The sequence below is a fragment of the Eublepharis macularius genome, chromosome 14 (assembly GCF_028583425.1).
Source record: "Eublepharis macularius isolate TG4126 chromosome 14, MPM_Emac_v1.0, whole genome shotgun sequence".
NCBI lineage: Eukaryota > Metazoa > Chordata > Lepidosauria > Squamata > Eublepharidae > Eublepharis > Eublepharis macularius.
Window position 1 is genome coordinate 45135977 of NC_072803.1, and position 24846 is coordinate 45160822.

The following is a 24846-nucleotide window of genomic DNA, read 5'->3' on the forward strand; positions in this document are numbered from 1 at the left end:
GCATCACCCTGAAATTGAAGGCGGGGGGAAGCATGTGGGCCAGATATTAAGAGCTTTAGTGGGCCAGAATTTCTCAGCTGTGCCCTTCCTCCCAGGCTGAGACAGGAGAAAGGGATTATTCATTGCAGCTTTATCCTGCTCATCTTCCATCACAGAGATACATGTAGTATCTCTATCTAGGCACTGACCAGGCCCTCTTAGCTTTTGTAGGGTAGCCAACTCATTTTCCCACTAACCATCGCTTGGAGCCCCTTCTTCTTCGTTACGGTGCATGGAACTGAAATAGCAAGTAGCACATGAGGAATTTTGATTCTCTTCTCCCCCCTATCTACACACCCATCACTAACTTCTAGTAGGAATGGCAACTAAAAATTTAGTGCTGTTTCCTAGAATATTGGGCAAACCTCAGGTCCAGTCAAGAGAGTTGTAACCTGTATAAGATATCCAGGATAGCATGGAACCCTGAAACTCTGTGCTTAAAAGAGGTTTCTAGTCCTCAAGCACCTAGTTTGTGTTGCCAAATCTCCAAATGTTCTGTGTGTGGCTTCCTGCTTCTCTTTCAGAGCCCACAGTAACATTCCAGCATCTCTGCCCCTTGCTTTGATCACATTTTGTTACTACATGGCTTCAGTCTGAAATAGTTTACATGTCTGTAACATAAACCTGGAAGGTGCCTCAGAATAAAGCTTGCCAATTGAGTTCAGGCACTATTTCCCAACCAGGGTTTCACAGAACCCTGGGGTTCTACAGAACACTGTCAGAGGTTCTATAAGAAATTATGCAGTAAATAAAACTTTTGAAATATCATGAAATTCCAAATTAAATATTGTGGTTATTAAGGTTATATTTAGTTGTATTTACTGGACGTAAACCTTATATTGACTTGAGATATAAATTCTGTTTTGATATTTAAATTTCATTTTTATTTGTTTTTGATATTTGAAAAACATTAGATAATATGAAAAAGACAGGAAAATGCTTTCTTATGATGTAAGCTGACACACACCACATATAGCAGCTTTTGACAAATAAATTTTCTTTACAATAACTTATCAGTAATTGAATTGCGCTCCCCACCAGCAACTGTTTCATAGGTGGAGGTTCCTTGGGATTTGAAAATTAATTTAGGGGTCCTCAGTGGAAAAAAGATTGGAAGACACTATGTTAAGGCCATGCAAAACAAGCTGTATTTTTAAAAAACATAGTGCATAAGATGCGGCAGGGCTTTGAAGAGGCAGCATAGGAATAGCCTAAATAAATGTTTAAGCACGTGTGTGTGCGCACACTTCTTGTTTCTGGCACCTGCAGGGTTAATGAAATTTCTGAATTGCCTGCTTCTCCTTTTCTCTTGACAGCAAACAAACCTGGAGCAGCAAAGCATCAAAGCAGAGGAAGCCATCTCTGCTGCGAAGCATCAGTGCACTGAGCAGGTCAGAAGGCTTGAAGCAGCGCGAGAAGCTGATATAACGGTTGCCCAGCAAAAGATTGTGAGTCCTGCTGTGGTGTTTGAATCAGCACTTGAGGCTCTCTCCTTCCTTCTGTGCAGAAGTGAATTAAGTCTATGCCAAGGGAGATCCAGAACCTGTGAACTTTATACATTATGCAAATTAAGGAGTTTTGCATAATGTTTTCTGGTTTTGTAAGTCATGGGAGTGTCACAGACACCAAAACCCTGTTCCCAACTACACACAGGACTTGAAGCAGGAGCAGCTTTACATGGGCAGGAACTTCACAAAAATCGGGGAGACAGCCCGGTTAGTAAGATAAACAACCAACACCTTGCCGGGAATATAGCAATATATATCTATTGTATTAAAGTGCAAATAGCAAGTGCAAATACAGTGTAAACAGTGTATGTATCATTTACAATACAATACAAATCCGTCAATGTACGTATATGTTCCACAATGGGAGATCCAAGGATGGGGAGGTGGAGATCCAAAATGGAGAATAAATATCCGGGGTAGTACATAAATAATTTAATTTAAAAGTCATAGTCCATGCATGATGAAACCATTATTGCCGACGGGCAGATATGTGCACTGATGTTCCAAATCCCGTTTCGTGGCAAAAAGACACTTCCTCACGGGCATATATCTTCTGGAAAGTAATAACTCCCGGTCCAACACACTCCCGGATCCAATATACATTCAATTAATCTGTCCATCTCATTAATTGAATGTATTCAGAACACTCAGAATGTATATTGGATCCGGGAGTGTGTTGGACCGGGAGTTATTACTTTCCAGAAGATATATGCCCGTGAGGAAGTGTCTTTTTGCCACGAAACAGCATTTGGAACATCAGTGCACATATCTGCCCGTCAGCAATAATGGTTTCATCATGCATGGACTATGACTTTTAAATTAAATTATTTATGTACTACCCCGGATATTTATTCTCCATTTTGGATCTCCACCTCCCTATCCTTGGATCTCCCATTGTGGAACATATACGGACATTGACGGATTTGTATTGTATTGTAAATGATACATACACTGTTTACACTGTATTTGCACTTGCTATTTGCACTTTAATACAATAGATATATATTGCTATATTCCCGGCAAGGTGTTGGTTGTTTACATGGGCAGGAGGCATATTGATTAGGGCTCTGCCCCCAGATCTCCTGATTTATACATCATTAATAGTCTGAAAAGGCAACCTATTTAACCATGTCATTTTCCCACACAACAACCCTGTGAAGTATCCATTTCAGGAGAGTTTATTTCACAGTGTATCCATTTCAGGTGGAGGAACTGAGGTTGAGGGTTTGCTCAAGGCCATTCTTCGAGCTGGACAGGTGCAATTGAAATGCCAGTTGCTCATATCCAACAGCAGTGTCCACTGAACCACACTGAGTAGATGGTGCCAGGGGGAGAGGGGGCATCATTGAACCAAAACAAAGCTCCCTTAGAGCTGTTTAGTGGTCCCCATCTCATTTATCCTCACCAATTCCTCCCTCCAGTGTCAAATTTTAGGTTTTATGTAACTTAGGACAGCAATGTGTTGTCTTGCAGTTTGTAAGATAGAAGGTGCTGTTTAAATAGCAATATTAATCTTGATGAAGCAGTCCATTGCTTTCCCACTTCATTAGAGTCAACTAGAGAAAGAAAATGAAGAACTCAAAGACAGCCACGGAGAATGTGAAAGCTCTTCAAGGAGGCAAGAGTCAGAAATGGAAAGGCTAAAGGTATGGGGCGGGGTGAGCAAGTGCACTAGAACTCTGTGATGTTAATGACTTGGCCATGTTCAGACAGTTGGAATTTGGGGTCCTGTGGCTGGAGGGGCAGCATGGCCTGGGGCCTGGGCCCCAAGTTGATTTTCTGTTAGAGAAGACAGAAACCCAGGTTTACAGCAAATTACTAAGTCAGCAAGCTAATTTCAGGGCCAGCTAGACTAAATGGAAGGGTTTGGAAACACTTCGTTTTTATTTTCTAAATGTTTATTTTTATATCCTATCCAAGACAATATGAGATATGAAAATGAATGGAGAGAATGACAGTCAGTGCTTTGACTGGGGGTAGAACTGCAGGGCCTCTAGCAGAGCGAGGTCATTCCTAAAAGCTTCAACCTAAGATCCTTGAACCAGAGATGCTGGAAAAAGAAGGATTTTGGGTATCAGGTGTTGGGGAAAGACCTTGTCTCTACTTGAGATCCTGGAGAGCTGCTATCAAATACTGGGCTAGCAATGCTTCAGCTGTGTGTATTACCATAGGAAGAAGTTTCTCAGTCTCCCACCCAAGTACTGGCCTGGTTCAGACTTGTTTAGCTTCAGAAACAGAGAACACCACCATTGTGGGAGACTTGATGTCGTTCTCAGCTTTCCTTCCTAACCTCAAGATTCTTGCTCATTTGCAGACAGAACTGAGCAGTAGGGAAACAGTCAGTGTCGAAATTGCCAAAGCCCTGGAAGAGACACGGAAACACAGGGAAGATCTACAGCAGCAGGTGGGTTCTCTGGCAGTTGTACTCTTGTGGGATAAGGTGCATCCCTTTCAACAGACTAATCCTGAGGTCTTCTAGAGCATCCTCTATGCAAACTGGCTTGCAGCATGACTCCAATCTAGCCATTGGCTTACTTAGGCTCGGGGTGTTTCCACACAGTTTATTTTTCCCAAGTTCGATACTGTTAGGGAGTGGATTGTTTTCCTCCTTCCCTACAGCATTGTGGTGCATTCACGCTCCTCCTGGAGTTTACCAGCTTTTCTTCAACATTTCTTAAACCTGCTTTGGGGGAGATCTCCGCAAAGCCTTGGTGGGTGTAGCATGGGTCAGAAAAGTTTGGATTTTCCTCATCCTGGCACACAGTAGTCATTTCCCTCACAGTATCTATTTTCTGTCCCTACTACAGAAGGTTTTTTTTAAAAAAAAAAATTGTGATTTAATAGTTTTATATTAATGTACTGGTATACAAAAATAGGCATCAGGTTCTCTGAATTCCCATCTGTCATTTAAAAAAAAAAAGTAAGTCTCTATCCTCTTTTGCTTCCAGAGATATATGGGGGAAAGCATGCCCCCAACAAAATGGGCTAAAGGTTTTTTTTTTTAAAGGAAAGCTGGGAACTCAGAGAAACTAATGCAAATTTTATTTAATAGTATATCAATATAATACTATTATATCGCCAATTAAAAACAAAACGCTACCAGGGAAAACGAGTTGTGGGGAAGCTCTGTCACTGCTACATTGCCTTAACAGCCACAGCAGTAACAGGGAAACTACATAAGCCTTTTCCTGTGTGGAAAACACCTTGGTAGACATTTGGTCTGACGGTACTAACTAAAAGGAATATCTGCCTGCTAAGAGGAAATAGGAATCACACTGTTCCCTTTCCAAAACAAACGTGTTCTGGATATCAACAGGCAAAGTGACGTAAAATGGAGAGGAGAACAAGTCGCTCTGGATCCATATTGTGGAGAAAAATGGGCTATAAATGCAGTAAATAAATAAATAAAAATAATTGCCCAAGTTGATTGTTCTGTTGCCCATCGCAGCCACTGTCTGCCTGGAGGGTTCCCAGTCCATGCTGGCATGAAAAATGGTGGAGTTGGGATGGAGGGGTACATTCGACAGAGTGTTGTTGTTGGTGCCACCCAACTCAGAATTATTCAAGGCAAGCTTTTAAAAGAAGTGAGTCTTCAGGCAGAGGTTGAAGAAGGAGAAATAGACTAGAGAGAGGACTGCTGTTCCAAGAGATAAAGGGGTAGACCGTAGCTAAGGATGAGCTTTGTGAGGGGGAGGGGGGTGCTGCTGATTTATGTGTTCTGTACATAGCCCATGTTTTGCCATTATTTGAAAAGCCTTGCGTGCTCAAGAGAGGTCGGGAAGATACAACAGCTCTATCTCTGATATGTGATTTGTGATGGCTGTTTTCGCACATACAAGTTGAATTGAGTGATTAAAAATACAAAGGTGTGGGTAAACTTGCCCATAGTCATGGATGGAGAGTTTCCAAAGTAAAGATGAGGAGTCACATCTTAAGTTAACCTCCCACCCCCCCACTTTTGTTATTCAGGTTGCGGACCTGTCCTTGTTGTTGAAAGAGAAGGACTGGCAGATTATGGATAAGACTGACACACTCCTGAAAAAAGAGGAAGAGCTGAACTGTTTAAGGCAAGGTAAGGCCCAGCAAATCCTATCTGCTGTTAGCAACTTGTCCTCCTTCTCCATTGACCACACCAGCATATTTTCAGTACATCCTCAAGTCTTTTAATAGCTGTATATCTCTGGCACACAACCTCTGGCATTTGCTCTCTCTCTGCTGGTGATGATTGGCTGTAAATTGTGTCATCAGGATTATGATCCATAGTGTTCCCTTCAGGCATGGGGGGACACTTCAAGCTTAATCCTGCACTCGTATTTCAGTGCTTGGGCTTGCCCTTTGGATGTGTGCTAAAGAAAATGTATGTCTGTGCATGTGTGAAGTGCTTTTTTTCTGATTAATTACAACTGGGATGAAAGAAAATTCCTGAAGGCCTGATCAGACCAGCATTCAGCTCCTTAAGTGTTGCCTGTAAAAAGAGTCAATGCATGAAGCTCTTGGTTACCCCTAAATGGAACCACCTGGACACATTTCATGGGTATTCCTCTCTGCTGTCCCAACATATGCATGGCAGTGGTGCTGCTCATAAACAGATATGTCATTTCCTATGACCTGCTTGGAGGTGGGGAGGAACAGCATCTGCACTCCAACATCTGTACTTGTGTTTTGACCCGGGGGGGGGGGGCAGCTCTGCTGGAAGCGCTTTCTCTGACTCTACTTCTTGCTGTCTCTCTCTGCCCCAGGCCATGAGGAGCTTCGGCTGCAGGTGCACCAGTTGCAGACTGACCTTAAGCTGTGCCAGCGACAGGCTGGAGAAAGGGAAGCTTTGGTGGGACAGCAGATGAGCACTTTGCGGGAGCAGCCACAGGAGAAACAGGAGTGCCAGCTGGCCAGCAAGAGCCAGGTGAGCAGACGCCCCTTCAGCCTGTGGCAGGAAGAGCTCTTAGTGTGCTCAGAGCTTCTTAGCAGGCTTCTTTTGAGTGCCATGCCTTGTCTGTGGTTTACCCAGTTAATGGATTGCTGGGAATGACTTCTGGAGAGCAGCAGCTAAATGGAACCTCCAATTTCAGACACAGTATACCTAGTTGCTATGGGAGGGGGGCAAAACCAGAGGAGAGCTATTGCCTTTGGGCCCTGCTTGTGGGCTTCTTGGAGGCATGTGGCTGGTCATTATTGGAAAGACTGTACTGAACGAATTGGACCCCTTGGCATAATCCCATGAGTCCTCCTTAAGTATGTTAAACAATATTGGGTTAGACTTACCATTTGTCTATGTAAAGCAGCCCTCATAGCTTAAATTCCAGGCTCTGTGTGTTTCATGATGCATGAGAGCTTTGAAAATCTGTAGAACACAATACTGGGCACAGAATTCAGTTTTGAGAACTTTTGTTTTTTGTTTTTAAAGAACATTTCTAGCCCTTACGGTAAAGAAAGATGCCTGAAAGTGGCAGGGCAGTGTCTTGGTAAGGTGGGGTGGGGATTGGAAAAAGATTTCCATTGGCCAGACAATTAAGCTACCATGCCTTGTATACATCTTTGCCCTACTCTCTAGTAAGTAGAAGTGAAATCGGCACAGAATCAATTGCATAGATATGCCCAGCCTTGCTTTCCTTGATCTTTATGAGCTGCCGTCTATTTTAGCTGCTCTAGTAAAACGAATGTGTAGTCTGGAATATTTATTCCTTTGGTATCAGTGCCTGATTCCTCATTTCTGTCATGCGTAAGAAGAAACCTAGCCATGCATTCCTGAATTGTGGAAAGCACTGACTCTTTTTAGTGTTCTGGTTTTGCTCATCCTGGCTCCTTTTGTTTCCTGATAAGACTGTTGGGTTGGAATTGGCATCCAAAGCCTTGAAAAAACACTTGCATCTCCCCGAGGAGGGAGAATTGGAGCTGAACGGGGAAGTGGCTGCTGCAGACATAGTCCAGCTGCAGAAGGAGAACAGTGAACTGGAGCAGCAAATTGCAGAGAAGAACAAAGTAAGAGTGCATTTGCACAAGAAGCATATAAACCTGTTTTATACTGTGCCAGGCCTTTGGTCCGTGCATCTCACTCTTGTCTCCTCTGACTGTTAGTGGCTCTCCAAGGGGCCAGGCAAAGAACGGTATTTCTCAGAACTTGCTAAATAGAGGAGGGTCTGCGGCTCAGTGGTAAAACACCTTTTTGCATGCAGAAGGTCCTGGGTTCAGTCCCTTTCATATGTGACCATGAGAAGCTCACTTCTGCCTAGTCAAAACTGGCTTTCTAGTGCCTCGAGCAAAGAAAGGGCTTTCTCAATATCTGCTACCTGAGGATAGAGATTCGTTTAGGTGCAAATGATCCAAGATGTAGTCCCTGCCACTCTGGTATTGCTGATAGCAGGTGCCAAGAGAGACCAGGAGCATTGGGTCTGATGCAGTAGAAGGCAGGTCCGTGTAGGAACGGACTGAACCTGGGACCTTCTGCATGCAAAATATGCTTTTGCTCCCTTGCTGATCTATCAGCTTAGCTTGCTTGAGAGTACTTGACAATACTTCTGCGGCGCAGCAGGAGAGCCTTCACCCAAGGAGTTGTCTTCATTCCACAAGTAGTTCAGAATGGCTCCTTGTTGTTAAGTTTCCCCACATTTACATGCAAGTTATCCTGGAGCAATAGCAACGTTATCTTGTTCTGGGTGGTGACTTTGTGCAATCAAAGGAATAATCCACATCAAACAAAAGACCCTGAATCATTAAGGGCTCTAACCTTCCATTTGCATTGACAGTAATGACTCTGTAAACATTATAATTGGCAAATGGAGGCAGATGGGATTCAGAAACTGCTGGGCATAGTGAGCCAGAATAAGCTGAAATATCTAGGGCCTTGCTTGCATGAATAAACAGGCTCCTAATTTTTTTTAAAAAAAAACCTCAGGTACGTCTGTGGGACCACAGCTGTATGTCTTGCCGTTTTGATGGTCTTGCTGGCATGGCAATATCTTCTTTGAGCAGAAATGCCAAATGTTCCCTTAGGGGATCTGTACATTTCTGAGGTTGAGTGGCTACTTTAGGTGGATAGCTAATAATAGTGAAATGGTTATCTCCCTCCCACATAAGAGCTAGTGGCTTGTACTAGGAATTAGTGGCCTCCCTGGTACTTTCTTGAGAGGATGCAGTTAGCTTCTATTTAAAAAAATGCTGGGTTTGATTATACCTGGAAGCTGAAGTGTTGTGTCTTCCTCCCCTTCTTTCCCCCACTGGTGTAGATGATCAAGCAGTTACAGCAGAGGATGGCAGAACTAAAGAAGACATTGCAGAAAGAACTGGTAAGCAATGCCCCCAAAGGAATGCCAATGGCTTGCCCACCAGCCTGAATGTAGACTCCTTCAGCCCTGCGCTTAAGCCAATGTTTGAATGTTTATGGGTCTGTTTCACTTTCAAAAGGGTAACAGGGCTTCAGTGGCCAACAAGTACAGTCTAACTTCCTGCCACATGAGAAGTTCTCTTGCAAGCCCAAAGCCTGATTTATGCCACAATTCAACAGGGATGTGGTAGTGGAAGCAGACATTTTGGCTTCCAGATAAACGTGGGTATTTTTTAAAAAGGCAAGGTTCTAGCCTTTCAGATTGCAAAGGTATGCTTCAAAATGTGTGGCTGGTGTCTGCAGAAAGCTCAAAAGCCAGAGAAGAGGATGAACATGATTCTAGGGGTCAGCGGTCTCACCCCTGCTGCAACTACCACAGCTGGGATAAGTGATTCAAAATAGCAAGTGCTGTGGAATAAGTTACACAGAATAAGAAACTATGCAAAGTTTTGGAATAAGAGCTTTCCTTGGTGCAGGATGGAGATTGTCTGGGAGTCAACTTTATTTACTCATCAGATTTTCAACAAAATACATCACCCAAGTTGAATGCAAATAAATAAATTATATCATTAAACATTTATTCTTTTCCATATTGAGTTATGGATTTCATAGTCAAAATCTAAACCTTTGATGGATCTGAATCTCACAAAGAGGTAGAAGCTAATTATGTAATCAGCCTCTTGGATAATGTCTGTTCAGTTGTGGCTGCCAGTCTGATATGAGCAGGCACATCTGCTAGATTATTCCAGAGGTGATCACAGGGAGGGGGAAATTGCATTCCTTTTCTCAGGTTTCCTAGCAGAGGGACAATTTCCCTTTTTGCAAAAAGTTTGCGGTCTATAAAGGGTTGGAGCAAAGCATGCAATGCTGCCCTATTTGGGGTGAATGGCAGAAGATAAACTTTCATACAGTACTGCGTTCCTTTCAGAAACTTCGACCCGACAGTGAGGTCCCAGAAGTGCCCAGCACTGCCTTGACTGTGACAAACAACTCAGACCTAAATGACTCGCGGGAGATAAACTTTGAATATCTTAAGCATGTGGTATTAAAATTTATGTCCTGCCGGGAATCAGAGGTAAAAAAACATTTATTGCTTGATGCCATTTCTCCCCCCTCCTTTCCACTATGTTTGTGGGGAATTCCTTCCTTTTCCCTTTCCTTAGAAGTTTATTGATTAACAAATCTTGAGCAGCAGAATGTTTATGGTTTTTTGGACTCAAGGGATAGAAGGACTGAAAGAAATTTGCTTCTGCCAAAGTAATCTTAGGATTGTTACCTGTAAGCAGATAAAAGTGTTTCTGAGGTGTAGGGGGTGATTGATCAGTAATAAGTGGCTTAATATAATAGTCTGATATTCTCATACAAACAGTATTCAAACAGGACATAAAAAGGTGTATCAATCCTATTAAGACCGCAAGGGCAGGTTCTGTCAGAATAAGACCTATTTTAAAATCTTCCTTCTAAAACCATAGAAGGTATAATATTTAATCTTGCAAATAAAAAAAGCTCTACAATAGCATCAACTAGTCAAATAAAATATATAGGAAGGTAAAGACTTCGGAAGAGTAATGCCATTGCCAAAGGATAAGGGGGAACAGACACGGTGAGCTCTATATGTCAAAATTCCATGGTCAGTTTCTAGAATGCGCTTTTTAATCAAAGAGAAAGCTTTTGATTTACCCATCTCAGAAATAAGATTAGTTGTCATACTGATTAGTGGCAGTTTCTCATCCAAAATTTTCATTCAAACTGATTTGAAAGTATCTCGTTTCAAGGCAGCCAATAGGCCATCCTCAGCAAAAAACAATTTTAATCTCAATTTGAGTGCTGAGGCACGCTCTTGCTTCCAAAGATGTTTGGCCAAATTTTGCCCACGATTCAACATTTGAGACACAACTGGGTACATTTAACAGAAACTGAGCAACGGGGTTAACCAATATTTTCGTCCAAATAGCTGAACCGTAAAGAATTAGGGGAACCGCTTTCAAGTTAAAAGCCTGCACAGCTCCAGGAATGTGATTCCCCGCCTTTATATATTCCTAGTGTCATTTTTTAAAGTAAAACTGAAATTAATGCAAAAAGATGAATTTAGAGTCAGAAATAAGTTTAATTTCTTGTTGACCTTAATGGAAAATCTGCATGCCAGAATGGACCACAATTAGTAAGCCATTTAGCTGAAAATTGCCTTGTCCATTCAGAACAAAGATAAAGCAGAACAACAGAAATAGTCTGTCTTGCCATATGAAGCTGCCATACAGAATCAGGCCATCAGTGGCTCTCCAAGATCACTTCCACCTCTGCTGGGAATTTTGCTGGAGACTTGCCTGCAAAGTATGTGCTCTACCATTGAGCCACAGCTTGTCTTAATGCAATGTTAGTGGGAGACAGTTCTTTAGCTACCTGAACTTGCTTCAGTGGTCAGAGCTGAAGGTCCACCTATCCCATATGGCAATTTGATCTGCTCAACCAGACCCTTCTGGTTGTGCCTTCTCTGCTGCATGCAGTAGTTACAGCAGCCCGGGTGTTGTGGTACAGCCTGCTAGAAATACAGAAGGGAGCACCCTTACTGTACGACTTTTACAGGACCTGTAAAATGTATTTCTCTGTACATTTCTCTGGTCAAATTTGTGCTGGCATTAACAACATTAAACTTGGCTTTCAGTCCTAGACTGATGTTTACCTTTGTTTTTGTAAGTTGCCTTGACTGCGTTAAGGCAGGATAATACTTTTTTGAATAAAGGGATTGTTCATCATGACCCATTGAGGCTCTGCTGTTGCATTTTAGGCATTCCACCTTATCAAAGCTGTGTCTGTCTTACTGAATTTTTCTCAAGAAGAAGAAAGTATGCTCAAGGAAACCCTGGAATACAAGGTGAGGCTTGGTTTGAACTCTTTGAGAATTCATGTCACTGGATGACCTGCATGTGCAAAATTATTATCCATATGCCACCAGCAGAGTTTTTATTTCCATTCCTCTTCCCAACGTTTTGCACATTCATCATTGTGTAGCTGACACACTGAGCAATGATTGCCTACATATGAACTGACTGTTTAACTTAGATGTCAGCTGTAGTTACTGACATTTACAGGGTTATGTGTAGTGCTATTTTATTAGAACTAAACTTGTGAATGCCTGAGTCTGTGTCCTATAAATAAGTGGCTATGTCCCCCAATTTTTTCCCCTTCTACTCAGTGGAGCACTTTTATTCAGATTTTAACCACTGCTGCTAGGCATTGCCTAGTAAATGCTGGCCTGCCTTGGTGCTTGCCACAATCTCTGATATATTAACGTTTAGTATCTACTACTTAAAATATGCTCGCTATCTGGCCTTCCAGCTCAATAACATGTCTTGTTTTTGAGTATGTTCTCCCAAAATGCCTTAAACTGATTTCTTTTCCTGCTGCTATAAACCCTTCTTAAAGCGCTGGCGCTGTGCCCCTGCCTCACGCTGAAGTTTATCAGCTACTTTCTCCCCATTAGTTGCATGGGATTTGATCTAACCAAAGCCTTTCCTTTCTCTAGCTGCTCTGTCCACAGAAACCCTGGTTCATAGTACTGCATCTTACAGTGAATGAAACCTCCTAGCAACTTGTATTAGTTTCTGGACCCCAAAGCAATTACAAATAGCTCCCTATCAACCACATCACAGTACAACGTCTTTTCTGTTGGTTGCTCTTTTGATAAAGAAAACTGAGGCTGAAGATACGCTGCACATAAGTCAAGATCCAGATCAGGGCTGTGTGGGGAAAGAAAGACTGTAACACCTTCAAGCCCTGCTCGCTTTTGCGAACCAAATCTGGGTTCCCTGTCTTATTGATAGCAATTTTAAAAGGAAAGGGGTATAATTTAAAAACTTGGTTCTTTCCCTTTAAAATGGCTAATGGCATAAGAAGCCTGGTTTCAGTCAGCAAACGAGTGGATGTTGAAAGGTTTCCATTCCCTCATGTGGCCCTGATCCAAATTACACCTAATTGCACAATTTACCTTAATCCTCCATTATGTCTGTTTTGGTCAGAGGGTGAGGCTAGAATGAGGATTTTGAGGCACAGGTGCCTGTCTCTGCTTTGGGGGATCAGTGGCAGAGGTTTCCTCTTGATAAGCACATGGTCTTAAAATTGAAAGACTAGAACAGATACGGGATTGCTTAGGGCTACATATTGTACTGCAAGTGTGTGATGGTGGTGTGCTTTCTCCCTACCAGATGTCATGGTTTGGGTCAAAACCATCTCCCAGGGGCAGTGTCCGGCCCTCCATTTCAACTCCCAGGACCCCATGGTCATGAATGGCCTGAAGGAATGCACTGCTTACCTGCCCTTCAGTCTCTTTCTTTCTAGGAAAAGGATGCTGCACCTATTGATTGAGGTGTGTCTTAATTATGCTCACCATAGTATTTTGTACAAGAACTTTGGAAAATTGTTTACAAAACTGTAAAGGAGTGTCCTTTGCTACAACTTGACCCTGTTTGGGTGTGGTTGCAAGTGCAGGGGTGAACCACAAAGTGGCTGATACTCAAGACCTTGTGGAACTGAAGTACCATTTCTGTTGTGGCAGTGCCTGATAGCTTGGGATGCGTTTTGATTCCTGTCATCACAGATCTTTCAAATGAACATGGTGCTTGCATCATTCCCAACAGTGTAAAATCCTCCAGAGCAGGGAGGCTCCTCTTCCTTCTCAGACAAAAAATAATTCTAAATGGTCTTTATGATGCAATTATTAAGTTGCCTTTTAGATTAATGTGGTAGAGGGTAGAGATGGCAGCCTATTTTTGAGTTCTTCCTTTAACAGGCTGCTGCTGAAGCAGATAGGAGCTTCTGTTTCATCTGCAGGTTTACTTTAATGGGGCTGGTGTACCAGTCCTAGCACAGTGTCATAATCCGCTTCAGACATATCTATTCACATGCTGTCAGTAGCAGCAACATGAATAACTTGTGCTGCTGCTTTGAATGTGAATTAGCTTTTTAAAAAAACACTACATACAAGCCTGCAACAATTGAAAGGAAAAACTGATCATATTTAAATATTTTTCCTTTAATAACTTTAAAAAAAGACCTAGCTTGGATATTACAGCTTAATAAAAGCTACAAAAGACTGACCATGCAAAACAGCAGTTTGAAGTGCTATCAGAACTGCATATTGTTAAGTAAAAATCTTTACCAATTGCTTAAGAAATTTAACCTATGTATGATGGTGGTTTTCCTTACTGTTAGCACTGCTGCATGGAAGAATGCAGAGTAAAATTTCCAATGGTTGATAGGTGGCTCAGCCAGCCCTGTTTAGAGCCAGTTCTAAGGCACAGCATAGAGGAAAGAAAACAAACAAACCTCAGAAGCCTCTGGTAGTTCAAGTGTTGAATTTTTCTCAGCTGTCAGAGCAGGCCTGAGGTGGTATGTATGTATATATCCATTAAATAGTAACTGATGCACTTTTTCCATGTATATAGAAAAGCCTTTTTATGGACACTTGGTTTGTCTACCCCATATTGTGTACAGAGGGACTGTATTATGTAATGGCTTGTAGAAAGCTAATTTGTGGTGCAATACATTTTTGATTAAAACTAGAAGCTGCCTTGGTACCTTCTTACATGTTACTTCCAAATTGTGTATTTTAACCTAAACACTACATGCATTTCTCACTAGTTGAGAACAAGGTTGGACTTAAGTATTGCTCTTCAAGCTATTAGAGCCCTTCAGTGTGATTAAGAACTGAGGAAGGAGGGATGAATACGGTGATGCAGGTTAAATAGGGGGAGAGATTATAGCCATTAAAAACCAAAAGGAACAAGTAAAGATATTGGGGAACTGGGCTGCCAATATTAAGTTTAAGAGCAGCCGCCTCCTTTCTGCCATTTCAGCTTTGTATTGTTTCCAAGATAACCCAGGTTGTTGTAAGTGGCTAGGGGGTGCTTGCTCTTTCTGTATTCCTGTAAATGGTTGGGAACAGCATCTGAGAGATCTTTAGCATAGTTTCCTAGGGAAGATTATACAGAAATCCATTAGAACTTTCAAGATTAACAATTTATTTCAGGTTGAGCTTCTGAGTTCCCTCCCTCAGGTGTACAGAAGCATGTGGCTAAAGCTAGCTTGTTATATAACGTTTAAGAGTCAATACCTTTTTGCTACAAGTATGCTACTGTATATATGCAAAAATACTATCCCCCATCTATTGGGCTGGGGAAAAAGTGTTTAAGCTGATTTAGTAAAAGCAAGATCTAAATTCAAATCCACTCTTGGCCAGACATTCTGTAGCAAATGTTATATGAACTCTTCAGGGAAAAGGGCTGGAGGAATAGAGAAACCAGGGACATACATTGAAAAATAAAAGTCTGCATTGAGCACAGAACTCCTGCCTTCCTTCTCTCCCTTTTGCTCACAAATTGAGAAGTGTGAGAGACCCAGGTTAAAAAATGTGAGAACTAGCCTAGTATTTCAGCCCCCCCCCCCCCCGCAACACACACACACCATGAGACCAGGTAAACAGGGCTGGAACAAGTATTTCCATGTGTGAAGCTTTATGGAGGAAGAGAACGAACAGTGGACTAGCCCCCAAGGACATTCAAAATCCATCATGGAATATTATTTATTCTAACCATCCAAGAACTTCTAGATAGAGCAGCAGGCACTTTACAAAAAACAAACTCTGTATTTAGTCCAGCTATTCTTACCCATCATATATACAAAAAGCCCTCTTGCATAAGAAAACCCTCTTCAACTCCCAAACCAACTCTTGACACCCCAGATCCACCCCTGCCCCCACCATACACATTTGTTAAATTTAAATTAAGTCTCACTTATTCACCCAAGCACATACACACTTGGCCAGAGAAGCCACCAGATTGCAGACAGGCACACGCATATATATCACCCCCGCTTCTGTTTGCAGCACAAATTGCAAGTAGCCCCCTCCCAGTTCCTGAATCTGATAGTCAGAAAACATTAATATACTGGACTTCCCCCACCACCTCTATGGTTAAAGAGTACTTGTTCCAAGAGAGGAAGGAGACTCCCAAGTATTTCAGTAGATTGTGGATCCTAGAAGGGTAGACCAAAGTATCAGCATAGCCAATGCCACCTCCTGGCTCCAAAAGAGTTCTCGGTGTCTCAATTCAAGTGAACAGAGTTTGTTAAACAGTTTTTCGTGCAGTAAGAACTCTTACTATGGATCCTAGTCCACCTACTGCTAATGCCTAGGGGACGAGAAAGAAACAAACACAGATATTAGTGTAGAGGCCAATCCGCAAATAAGCAAACTGCTATGCAGTTATAAACATTTCCAAATGCTCTAAAAGACTTTAAGGTCACTAATCCCCTCCCCCACCATTCATTCTTCTGGCTTTCCCAGGAGCACCACCTCATTCCTGTCCTAGGCTGTATTAGGACTCTACTATTTGAAGCCAAGTTTTCTATCCATATTGCCCTTGGTTAGGCAAGGGTATGGGTAAAGAAGTCCTGTAGGAAAACAAACCAGTTCCCTCGTGGCACAGCAAGCCAGAGTTTTCCAAATCAGGCAGTCTAATACATTTGCTATTTCTTCTCTTAGACATTACATACAAAACCACCATCTGTGTTGACTATGCCTTCTAGCACATTTGCTAGATTTTATGCTATTTTGGGAACTCTGAATCATTAGTTCTAACTTTCATACTGTTCACATGAATGAGGGAAACTATCTGTGCATAACTGAGCCCAGCTCAGAGCAATTTACAAAGTATGTCAATATTATCCCCACAATGATCACCCTGTGAGGTGGGTAGGGCTAAGAGAACTCTGGAAGAGCTGTGACTGATCCAAGGTCACCCAGCTGACTTCAAGTGGAGGAGTGGGAAATCAAACCTGGTTCTCCAGATTAGAGTCTCACTGCTCTCAACCACTACACCAAACTGGCATTTCCATAGAGCAGATAATTTGTAGTCAACACCCATTTTGTGTGTGAGAGAGCAGAAGAGACACACAAGATCACTCTTTGCAGCCTTGCTGGCGAAACTACCCTGAGCAACACAGTTGCAGCTTCCTGTCTTCAGACAGCAACAACTACAAGAAGCCACAGTATGAGGCAGGCATTTAACCTGTTTTAAGATTTGCCTCAGATGTTGTTCCAAAACTTTTGGAAATGCGTTGCTGGTCTGAGAATTTGAGGAGGAGGGCTGTGACCACACACACGCACAGCAGCCTTTCTTCCTACCAAAGCGGCAGTTGTCTGACTTCACAAAACCACAAGTACCAACCTACATGAGCCAAAAAAACTGCTGTTTCCAATGGAAACAGGGGAGCAAGCAGAAACACTCTCCTTGTTGTCATGAGAACAGAGTCTGCATCCGCCCACTAGTATGTCTGCAAAGAAAGCTGCATCTGTGAACATCCAATATTGAGCATAATTTCACCAGTAAGCCTTGGAATACTGTTCATAGCAGTGATCATACAGTCTTCATCACGCCTATAGGGCTGAAGCCAATTTACAACATACAGAAAAACTGCATTCTTTAGAAAACCAGGTTACACACACCAGGGATGGTAAATAACCTGCTCTCCCTCACAACAATTGGTTGGTCTAACACAACCAAGCTATTCCTTGGCCAAAGAAATATAAGAACCAAGGTAGTGAGTAAGTCAAGCCTTCTCAGACTGTACCACTTTTTGCTGAAGGCTGAGATTTGTATGTTTGAAACCCCTCTGGTGCTGAACAGGAGAAGCGCCTTACACTTGGATTCTGCTGGATGTTTAAAAAAATCTATTCTGGAACCCAGGCCAGGGTAAAAAGCAATAAAATCACTTCATTAAAAAAGTGCCCAACTCACTGTGATCAATATACCTTACTATAACAGGAATTAACTTGCAAAGGATGGTCTGGAAAGTAGCATCTACCACTAGTAGAAAAGATCCTTGGAGGCAACAAAAGTCTTCTTGCCCAGGGTCCCTTGTGCTGAAGCATAAAGCTTTGCCCTTACCAGTCCTTTATTGTTGGGTGGGGGGAAGCTGTGGCATGGGTAGATCTAACCTATCAGAGATGCTAAAACATCAATATGCAAAAACATGTCCTCAAACAATCCCAGAAATTCTTAGCTCCCTGTTTAGAAGTGCCCTGAACTTCTATACAAATTAACATGATGTGGGTTCACAACTTAACTACCTCACCCAGTTGGTGGATCTGGACTCTGTTATGCAGCTTACATGTGGCGTGTTATCAGGAGAATAGACAATCATTCAAAAGCAGTTACCTGCTGAACTGTGGATTCAGGCTGAACAACAAGTCACATACCTTTTCATGCCACTGAAGTAGTATTGCGCTGCTGTTTTCTGTTGGCTTTTCAAATCCTTTATAAATGTACTTCATTAACAAATCGATACCATTTCTGTCTAAGGAGTTTACCGCCTGTTCTATCTCACTGCCTTTAAAAGAGGTAAGGACCTTCATCACCACTTCCTGAGCCTGTTCCTGGAGAGAGATGCAAGATGTTAAAGCCACAAATACAGCCCAAACCCATACTGGCTATTTCTTAGCAACTGATAGACCCAGAAGGGATCTTACAAGTTTTTATCATTTCACTGCAAACAGCTAGGCTGAAGCAGCATGTGGTCTGACAAAGAGGGCCCACAGCAAGGCATCTGTTACCCATTAGGAAAAACGCCATACTTTTTTTGCAAAGGATTTTATGCAACAATTATTCCTGCCCATAAGAGCAGATTTACTGACATTTATATTATCTTACAGTGATGGCCAAAAGGCCCCAAGTCACCACTTACCTTTGCTGCTGGGTTCTTAGTGTTGATGGGCGAATTCTGTAAAGCCACATGGAATGCTCTTAGCACATCACCTGTGCAGCGAAGTGAGTTAAAGAGCCAGCTGCTGAGAAAACAGAACCCATCCTACCAAGACCAGGCACCTGAACTGGGCTTTGAACTAACTGGCAATCAATGTTCTTTCAGCATTTACAAGTACTTGCTAACTAAACCCTAAATTTCAAAAGGGAACCATCTAATCTTGTCCCCTTAAGCCCCTCCAAAATACTGAGGCTATAATCCTGGAAGTGCAAAGCAATGTAAGATTCTTTCCATGGAAGGAAATGTAGAAACCAAGGTTTTATAAACAAGATTTCCAATTCCCCTTAGTTCCTGGAAAAAAAATCCCCTCAGGTATGAGTTCTGTAATGTCTTAACAATTGTACTTTCCAGAGATTTAAACTTGAATAAGACTTCCAAGAATAAAATTCTTTTGCTCATTTCTAAATGCTATTTTGTGCCCTACATGTCTGTTTCTCTACAAATTGCAAAGCAAGGTGTCTGTTAGAATACACCGTTGCAAAGCATCCGTGAATATACACAAACACTGTTTTTGCTTCAAAATTTATTTCCTCCACACATTTTAAAAACAATTTTTCACCTTACAATCACAGGAAACCCTTTTGTCACCCAAATCAAGCGTGGCAGAACTCCACAGAACTGACAGTCTTTCAGATCAGAAGCACTCTTCTGTATAAGCAATCTCCCCCACATCCAGAGGTCCACAAACAAGAAGTAACTTGCACACCCTTCAATTCCAAGATCTTTCCCCGATAGGAAGGCATTTTGGGCTGTTGTGTGGAAGTCCCATGAACATACATACATGAAACTGTCTTATACTTTTGGCCTATCTACTCCCTGACAGCAGCTCTCTGGGGTTTTAGGGAAAGGTATTTCACATCTCCATACTACCTGATCCCTTTATAACTGGGGACGGAACCAAGCAGATGCTCTATCACTGAGCCACAGTCCTTGCACTCGTGAAAACATTGTCTGGATCCAAGCTGGTCATCAAAATACAACCACAAGATCAAATGCTTGATTCTTTCCAACATCATTACTTAAAACATTTCCTCCTCAGAATGATCCTTTATTTACTGATCTTCCAAACCTGATGAAGAGTTCTGAAGAACTCAATAGCTTGCATATTGTTTTGTGGTATTTTTGTTGGCCCTAAAAAAAGAATTACATTACTTTTGTTTTTGGATTTTCTGTGGGCAAACATGGCATCCTATACTCATAGGGCTTTTCAAATTCAATTGTTTGCTAGAACTGCCATAAAATACTTTAGCAAAGTATTAAAGCTTAGAATTCTGATTAATCACTGTGGCACACCAAGAATTTAAACTGGCAAGTATGTAACTCTGATACCACTGTAGCAATGCACCACTTCAGCCTACATCAGAGCTCAGCTCTGCTGAAAGACCTGTTTATTCAGTGATTAATTGATGTGTTCCAAATGACTGCACAGGTTTGGGTGCTGCACCTGATGGAGAAGCCCTTTGCTATTGTACCTGGCACACCTATCTTTTTTATTGACTGAGACCAAAGACAAACAGTCTCACTAACTAGCAGTAGGAAAAGCCTAGCCTGATACTACTTTCTTCCCACTACAAAAGCCACAGAATTCAAAAAAGAACATTGTCCACAAACATTCTGTTCTTGTCATCTGACAGTCTCTCGATAAATGCAGCCATTCGGGTTACATCTCAAAGAGTCATAGCAGAATTATTTTGAGCATCTTTGTTATCAGTTGGATTCTATATCACTGCAAACTATATCAGCCAGCCTCAGATATTTCAAAGTGACACAGTATTCTCTTCCTATAGTACTAATGTTTAATGATTTACTTCAGTTCACCAATGCTGGAAATCTTGCAAATCTTAGAATAATTATAACCAGGTTTGCTCACTAAGGAATGGAGACTGGATTCTAAATCACACTACCACTTCTGCTTCCTACCCCACCCCACCGAGAACCTTTTCTGACAAAATGGGCTTTAGTCCACAACAGTTTATGCTAGAATAAACAATCTATTTTTAAGGTGCAACAAGATTCTTGTTTATTCTTTTCATATATATTTATCTGTTGAGTAATCCCCTCATATTTGTTGCAGAATCTCTGTATAATGCAGAAGATTCCAGAATTTGCTGTGTTCACAAAAGGAATTAGTGTTGAGCCTCCCTGTTGTCGTATGTGAATTGAATGTGCTGTGAATTTCAAATAAAGATAAGCAATGGTGGACAATTTCAGAGAGGCATCCAAGTGAATCTACTGTAGCAAAATAAAATGGAACTCCAGTGGTACCTTAGACTAACAATATTTATTATATTTATTTTCCTTCTTCATGGTATCTGAAATAAGGCGCTTTGATTCTCAAAAGTTTAGACCTTGAAAATCTTGTCAGTGTCTAAGGTTCCACTGGACTCAAATCCAGCCATTCTGCTGCAGACCAACGTGGCTATGTACCTGAGTGAGAGCTCACTTCTTCTACCATTACTAATCTTCTTAAGGAAATGTTGGGTTCTCCAGAACACCATTTGAAAAATGCTATGTAAACAGCAGAATAGCAAAAATTTGGAAGTCAACCATATAATCTGTAACGCTTACTTACAAGGAGCCAATTACTTCAGTACCCCCCCCCCCCCAAATTAAATCCCAGAGAAAGCAAGAATCCTACCTTTGGGAATTGCTTTGACATTCAGTAACTACAAGTCCCAGATGCTCGTACCAACTTAACCTGTCCTCCACAACCAACATAAGATGAGAAGTACAGAGGCCTACATACTCCACTTACTAAAAAATAATAATTATGAAAGCACAGTGGCAGAGAAGAGCTGAAAAATTGCAGGTCGCAAGTAAAGGAGAAATGCTATCCTGCTGGAGCTTTCCAGACACTGAAAAATGGGGCCTCAAATCATTTAGTGTTGAGACTCACCTGAATTTCTGCTCTTCACTTTGAGCAACATGCAGTTCTTCCTCACAAAACTTATGACCCTAACAATGCTATTTTGAGTTGTATACATGGCCCAAATTATTAGAAGCCAATACCCCTCAAAGTAAGCCAGCAGCTAAAACCATACATTGAAAAAGCATACTGCTTGCATTTACAAATGTGCTGTGAATACCTTTGATTCTGTAACATTCCAGTACTACTACCCCTTCAGAACATATCAGCTGTCACACACACCCTAGAAAGAGCATAGTCAACTGCAAATATTTTTCCAGGCTATCAGCAATCTCTAGCAAGACACCAATCCTGTACTGTGTTTACATTTCAACACCTTTTTTGCAGCATCCTCGCACCCCCCCCCCCCAAAAAGTGAAGGAAATAGCAGCCTTCTGGTCCACTTCCTGCTCTACATTCTAAAAGGCACAGGCTCCTCTTTCAAGATTAGCAACAGGCAGAGCAGCATTTTCAGACCCTAACCAGTAAAGACAAGCCCACCCCAGTCATGACTCGTTGAAGCTAGTAAAACCAGTTCTGCCTTGCCAAACCTGATTCCACACATGATGGATATATGCATCTCAACCTTACACAGGCTTGTCATTAGTGACACATCGGGGCAGCTACAGAGTAGGACTGAACTCATACCACAGCAGTCTATCCTGCATTACCACTTTGTCTTTATGCTCACAGAACACTGCTCTATCACCTCCAGCCTATCAAGTTAACACACCCATTTCAAGGTTACATTCTACAAGTTTCTTTAGCTCCTCACATGGCAAATCATCCCTGTTAGGCCCAAGATGTATGAGAGGCAAGACCATGCCACGCTCATTGCTGCAAAGAGCAACCATGACAACCCTGAACAGCTTCCTAAAGGTTCCAGTTATTAAGCACAGCTCAGCCTTGTGAGGGAGCCTAGCCTGCCTTTTATGGTATTTAAAAAACAGGTCTAGCCTTTTCCAGGTCCTTTTAATAGTTCCAGTCCCAGGATCTATTCTTTGTTGCACATTGATGAACAGAAATAGAAAAGCCTTGAGGACCAGTTACTCACTGCAGTAAAATTACAAAGAGGTTATACCAGATGGGAATAACAAAACAGCTACTGTAGATTACCTAAACTTCTCTTGGATTATCATCCCACACTAGCTTTGTAAAGAGCTATTCAACTGGGGTTAAATCCTCTCTAGGCAGACATGAAAACCTGTCAAAAGCCCTTATTTTCCCACCACCCAAGAACATAAATGTTTTTTGTTAAGATGCCTACTACTTTGTCTCAACTCACTTGCCATGTAACTTGCCATGGGGGGTGGGTGGGTATAAATGTCCATTAAAGTTGTTGCCACTCCTCTAAAACCCAGAATAACAACAGGATATGCAATACCCTAAAAAGTGTAGGGGAGGAGAGAAAAGAGATACCGATATTTGAAAACGCATGTAGCAAATTATTCCTAAACGCACGAAGAGGGGAGAAGAAAATTCCCCAAGGTGCAGAAAGAATCAAGGGAGCTCTGACTCTCGAAAGCTCATACCTTGGAAATTCGGTTGTTCTTTAAGGTGCTACTGAACCTGGATCTTGCTCTATATGAATGGCTGACCGGGGATGGGGGGAGAAATTCCTCAAGATACAAGCGAGATAAAGGAGTTATCCATGCCCCCTGGCGAAAGATTGAAAGGCAGAGGGGAAATGCCCCAAGGAAAGGCGTAACCAAAAGCAAGGGGGGGGGATGCCTCCTGTGAAGGAAGCAATTTTCCACGGGGGAGGGGGCGTCTGCCGCGCCTTAGCGGAGGCCTTCTCCACCCCCTACCCACCCCCCGCTCCGAGAAAGGATATTGCCGCAGCGCCGCCTCCACCTCCGGGCCGGGCCCCCCGTCAGCCTCGGAGGCTCCGGCCCCAGCACCGGTGTCCGCCCCGTCAGGTTCCTCCACGAAGCGGTTCTCGTCGAACTGGTCGATGTCCAGGCGGCGGAAGCGTGAGGAGAGCGAGTTCCGCGCCATGACAGGCCGGGAGGAGAGAAGGGAACGTGAGGCGAGGAGACCCCCTCAGGCACCACCGCCGCCTCCAGTCCCCAAGTACCGACCGGAAACGGAAATCTCACCACAGGCCGGGAGCAAGGGAAAGCGTGAAGAACGGGCACGTCAGCCAATCCCCACGCGGCACTCCACAGCGTAGGGCGGGGAGTCAGAAAAGGGGAGGAGCTTCTCCCCCGAAACGCTGCCTGAGGGCCGAGCCGCTCCGCCTCAGACCTGTCGCCTCCCACGTGACAATTCACTTCTATTTGTTGCGTCAACCTTGACCTTTGACTTCGAATTGACTCCCCGATGTCTCCAGTCTGCTGTTTCCGTCAAAGGCACGTCGCGCAGGTCACCGTTCAAGGGACCGTCATTAAAAAAAAAATTCATCCCAGGTTCATTTTCGCTTATGCGGAGCCCATCTCTTCCGTTGGTCGCTCAGCCATCTTCAGGCGGTATCTTCCCTTGAGGGCTGCAACCCATTCATTCAGTCCTGCCGTTTAATTGATTGTAATTCGTGGAGTACCTCAATTTTACTTTAGAAAAGAGCAAGAGTCCAGCAGCACCTATAAGACTAACAACATTTGTGGTAGGGTAGGAGCTTTCCTGAGTCACAGCTCACTTCTTACTGAAGCTCATACCCTACCACCAATTGTGTTAGTCATAAAGGTGCTGCTGGACTCTTGCTCTTTTCTACTGCTACAGACAGACTAGCATGGCTACCCCTCTTGATCTGTCTCAAATTTACTTTAGTCGTGTTTAGGGGGGGGCATTTCTTTTTCCAGAATCCCCTTTTTTAGATTAGCAATTGATTGCTTTATGATGTTTTTTTTCTGTTTTAAGAGCAGGGTTTCTTTCGTTTCTCTTGCAGAGAAATCAAGGCACCCTTTTGTACTTTCAGCCTTTGCAGTTGTTGTATGTTCTACACCCCAGGGAGGTGCTCTAGCAGGAAGATAGGAAGGCTTGGGGAGGCATTGCTTACCTGTGAGCATCTGGAGTGGAATTTTGCAAAACCTCTCTTCCTACCCCTCTTTACTTCAAATTTGTTTGATCAAAAAGGAATTGATTAGAAACTGACTTCAGATTCCCAAAAAGAAGAAAAAAATGGAATGGAATGGAAAACTGGGTAAAGAGGAATTAAAGAGAATTTCTCTTAACAACTATAGTCCTGTTCGACACTATTCAGATAGGCTACTTAAGTTATTGCTTAGGTGTGTTTCCTCCCATCCTCAATGCTTGAAACAGCT

The 24846-nt window shown here is 42.5% G+C and overlaps 2 protein-coding genes across 4 annotated transcripts in view; one reads left to right on the forward strand and one right to left on the reverse strand.

Annotated features, from left to right (window-relative positions):
* GOLGA1 (golgin A1) overlaps positions 1-13537 on the forward strand; it is a 30056-nt gene extending 16519 nt beyond the window's left edge. For all 3 annotated transcript variants that reach the window (XM_054997483.1, XM_054997485.1, XM_054997484.1), the window contains 10 exons: positions 1356-1487; positions 3098-3193; positions 3862-3951; positions 5517-5619; positions 6287-6447; positions 7365-7523; positions 8768-8827; positions 9794-9940; positions 11651-11737; positions 13068-13537. In XM_054997483.1, the coding sequence (XP_054853458.1) occupies positions 1356-1487; positions 3098-3193; positions 3862-3951; positions 5517-5619; positions 6287-6447; positions 7365-7523; positions 8768-8827; positions 9794-9940; positions 11651-11737; positions 13068-13148 (1116 nt within the window). In that variant the 3' untranslated portion in view covers positions 13149-13537. The remainder of the gene's footprint in view (positions 1-1355; positions 1488-3097; positions 3194-3861; positions 3952-5516; positions 5620-6286; positions 6448-7364; positions 7524-8767; positions 8828-9793; positions 9941-11650; positions 11738-13067) is intronic.
* A 773-nt stretch (positions 13538-14310) lies between these two features.
* ARPC5L (actin related protein 2/3 complex subunit 5 like) lies at positions 14311-23671 on the reverse strand. Its single transcript, XM_054997486.1, has 4 exons — positions 23420-23671; positions 18604-18675; positions 18119-18295; positions 14311-16049 (listed from the first exon to the last, which is right to left on the reverse strand). Exons 1-4 carry the CDS (start codon positions 23582-23584, stop codon positions 15987-15989), a joined length of 477 nt encoding a protein of 158 aa, XP_054853461.1. The 5' UTR covers positions 23585-23671; the 3' UTR covers positions 14311-15986.
* Between the last annotated feature and the right edge of the window lie 1175 nt (positions 23672-24846).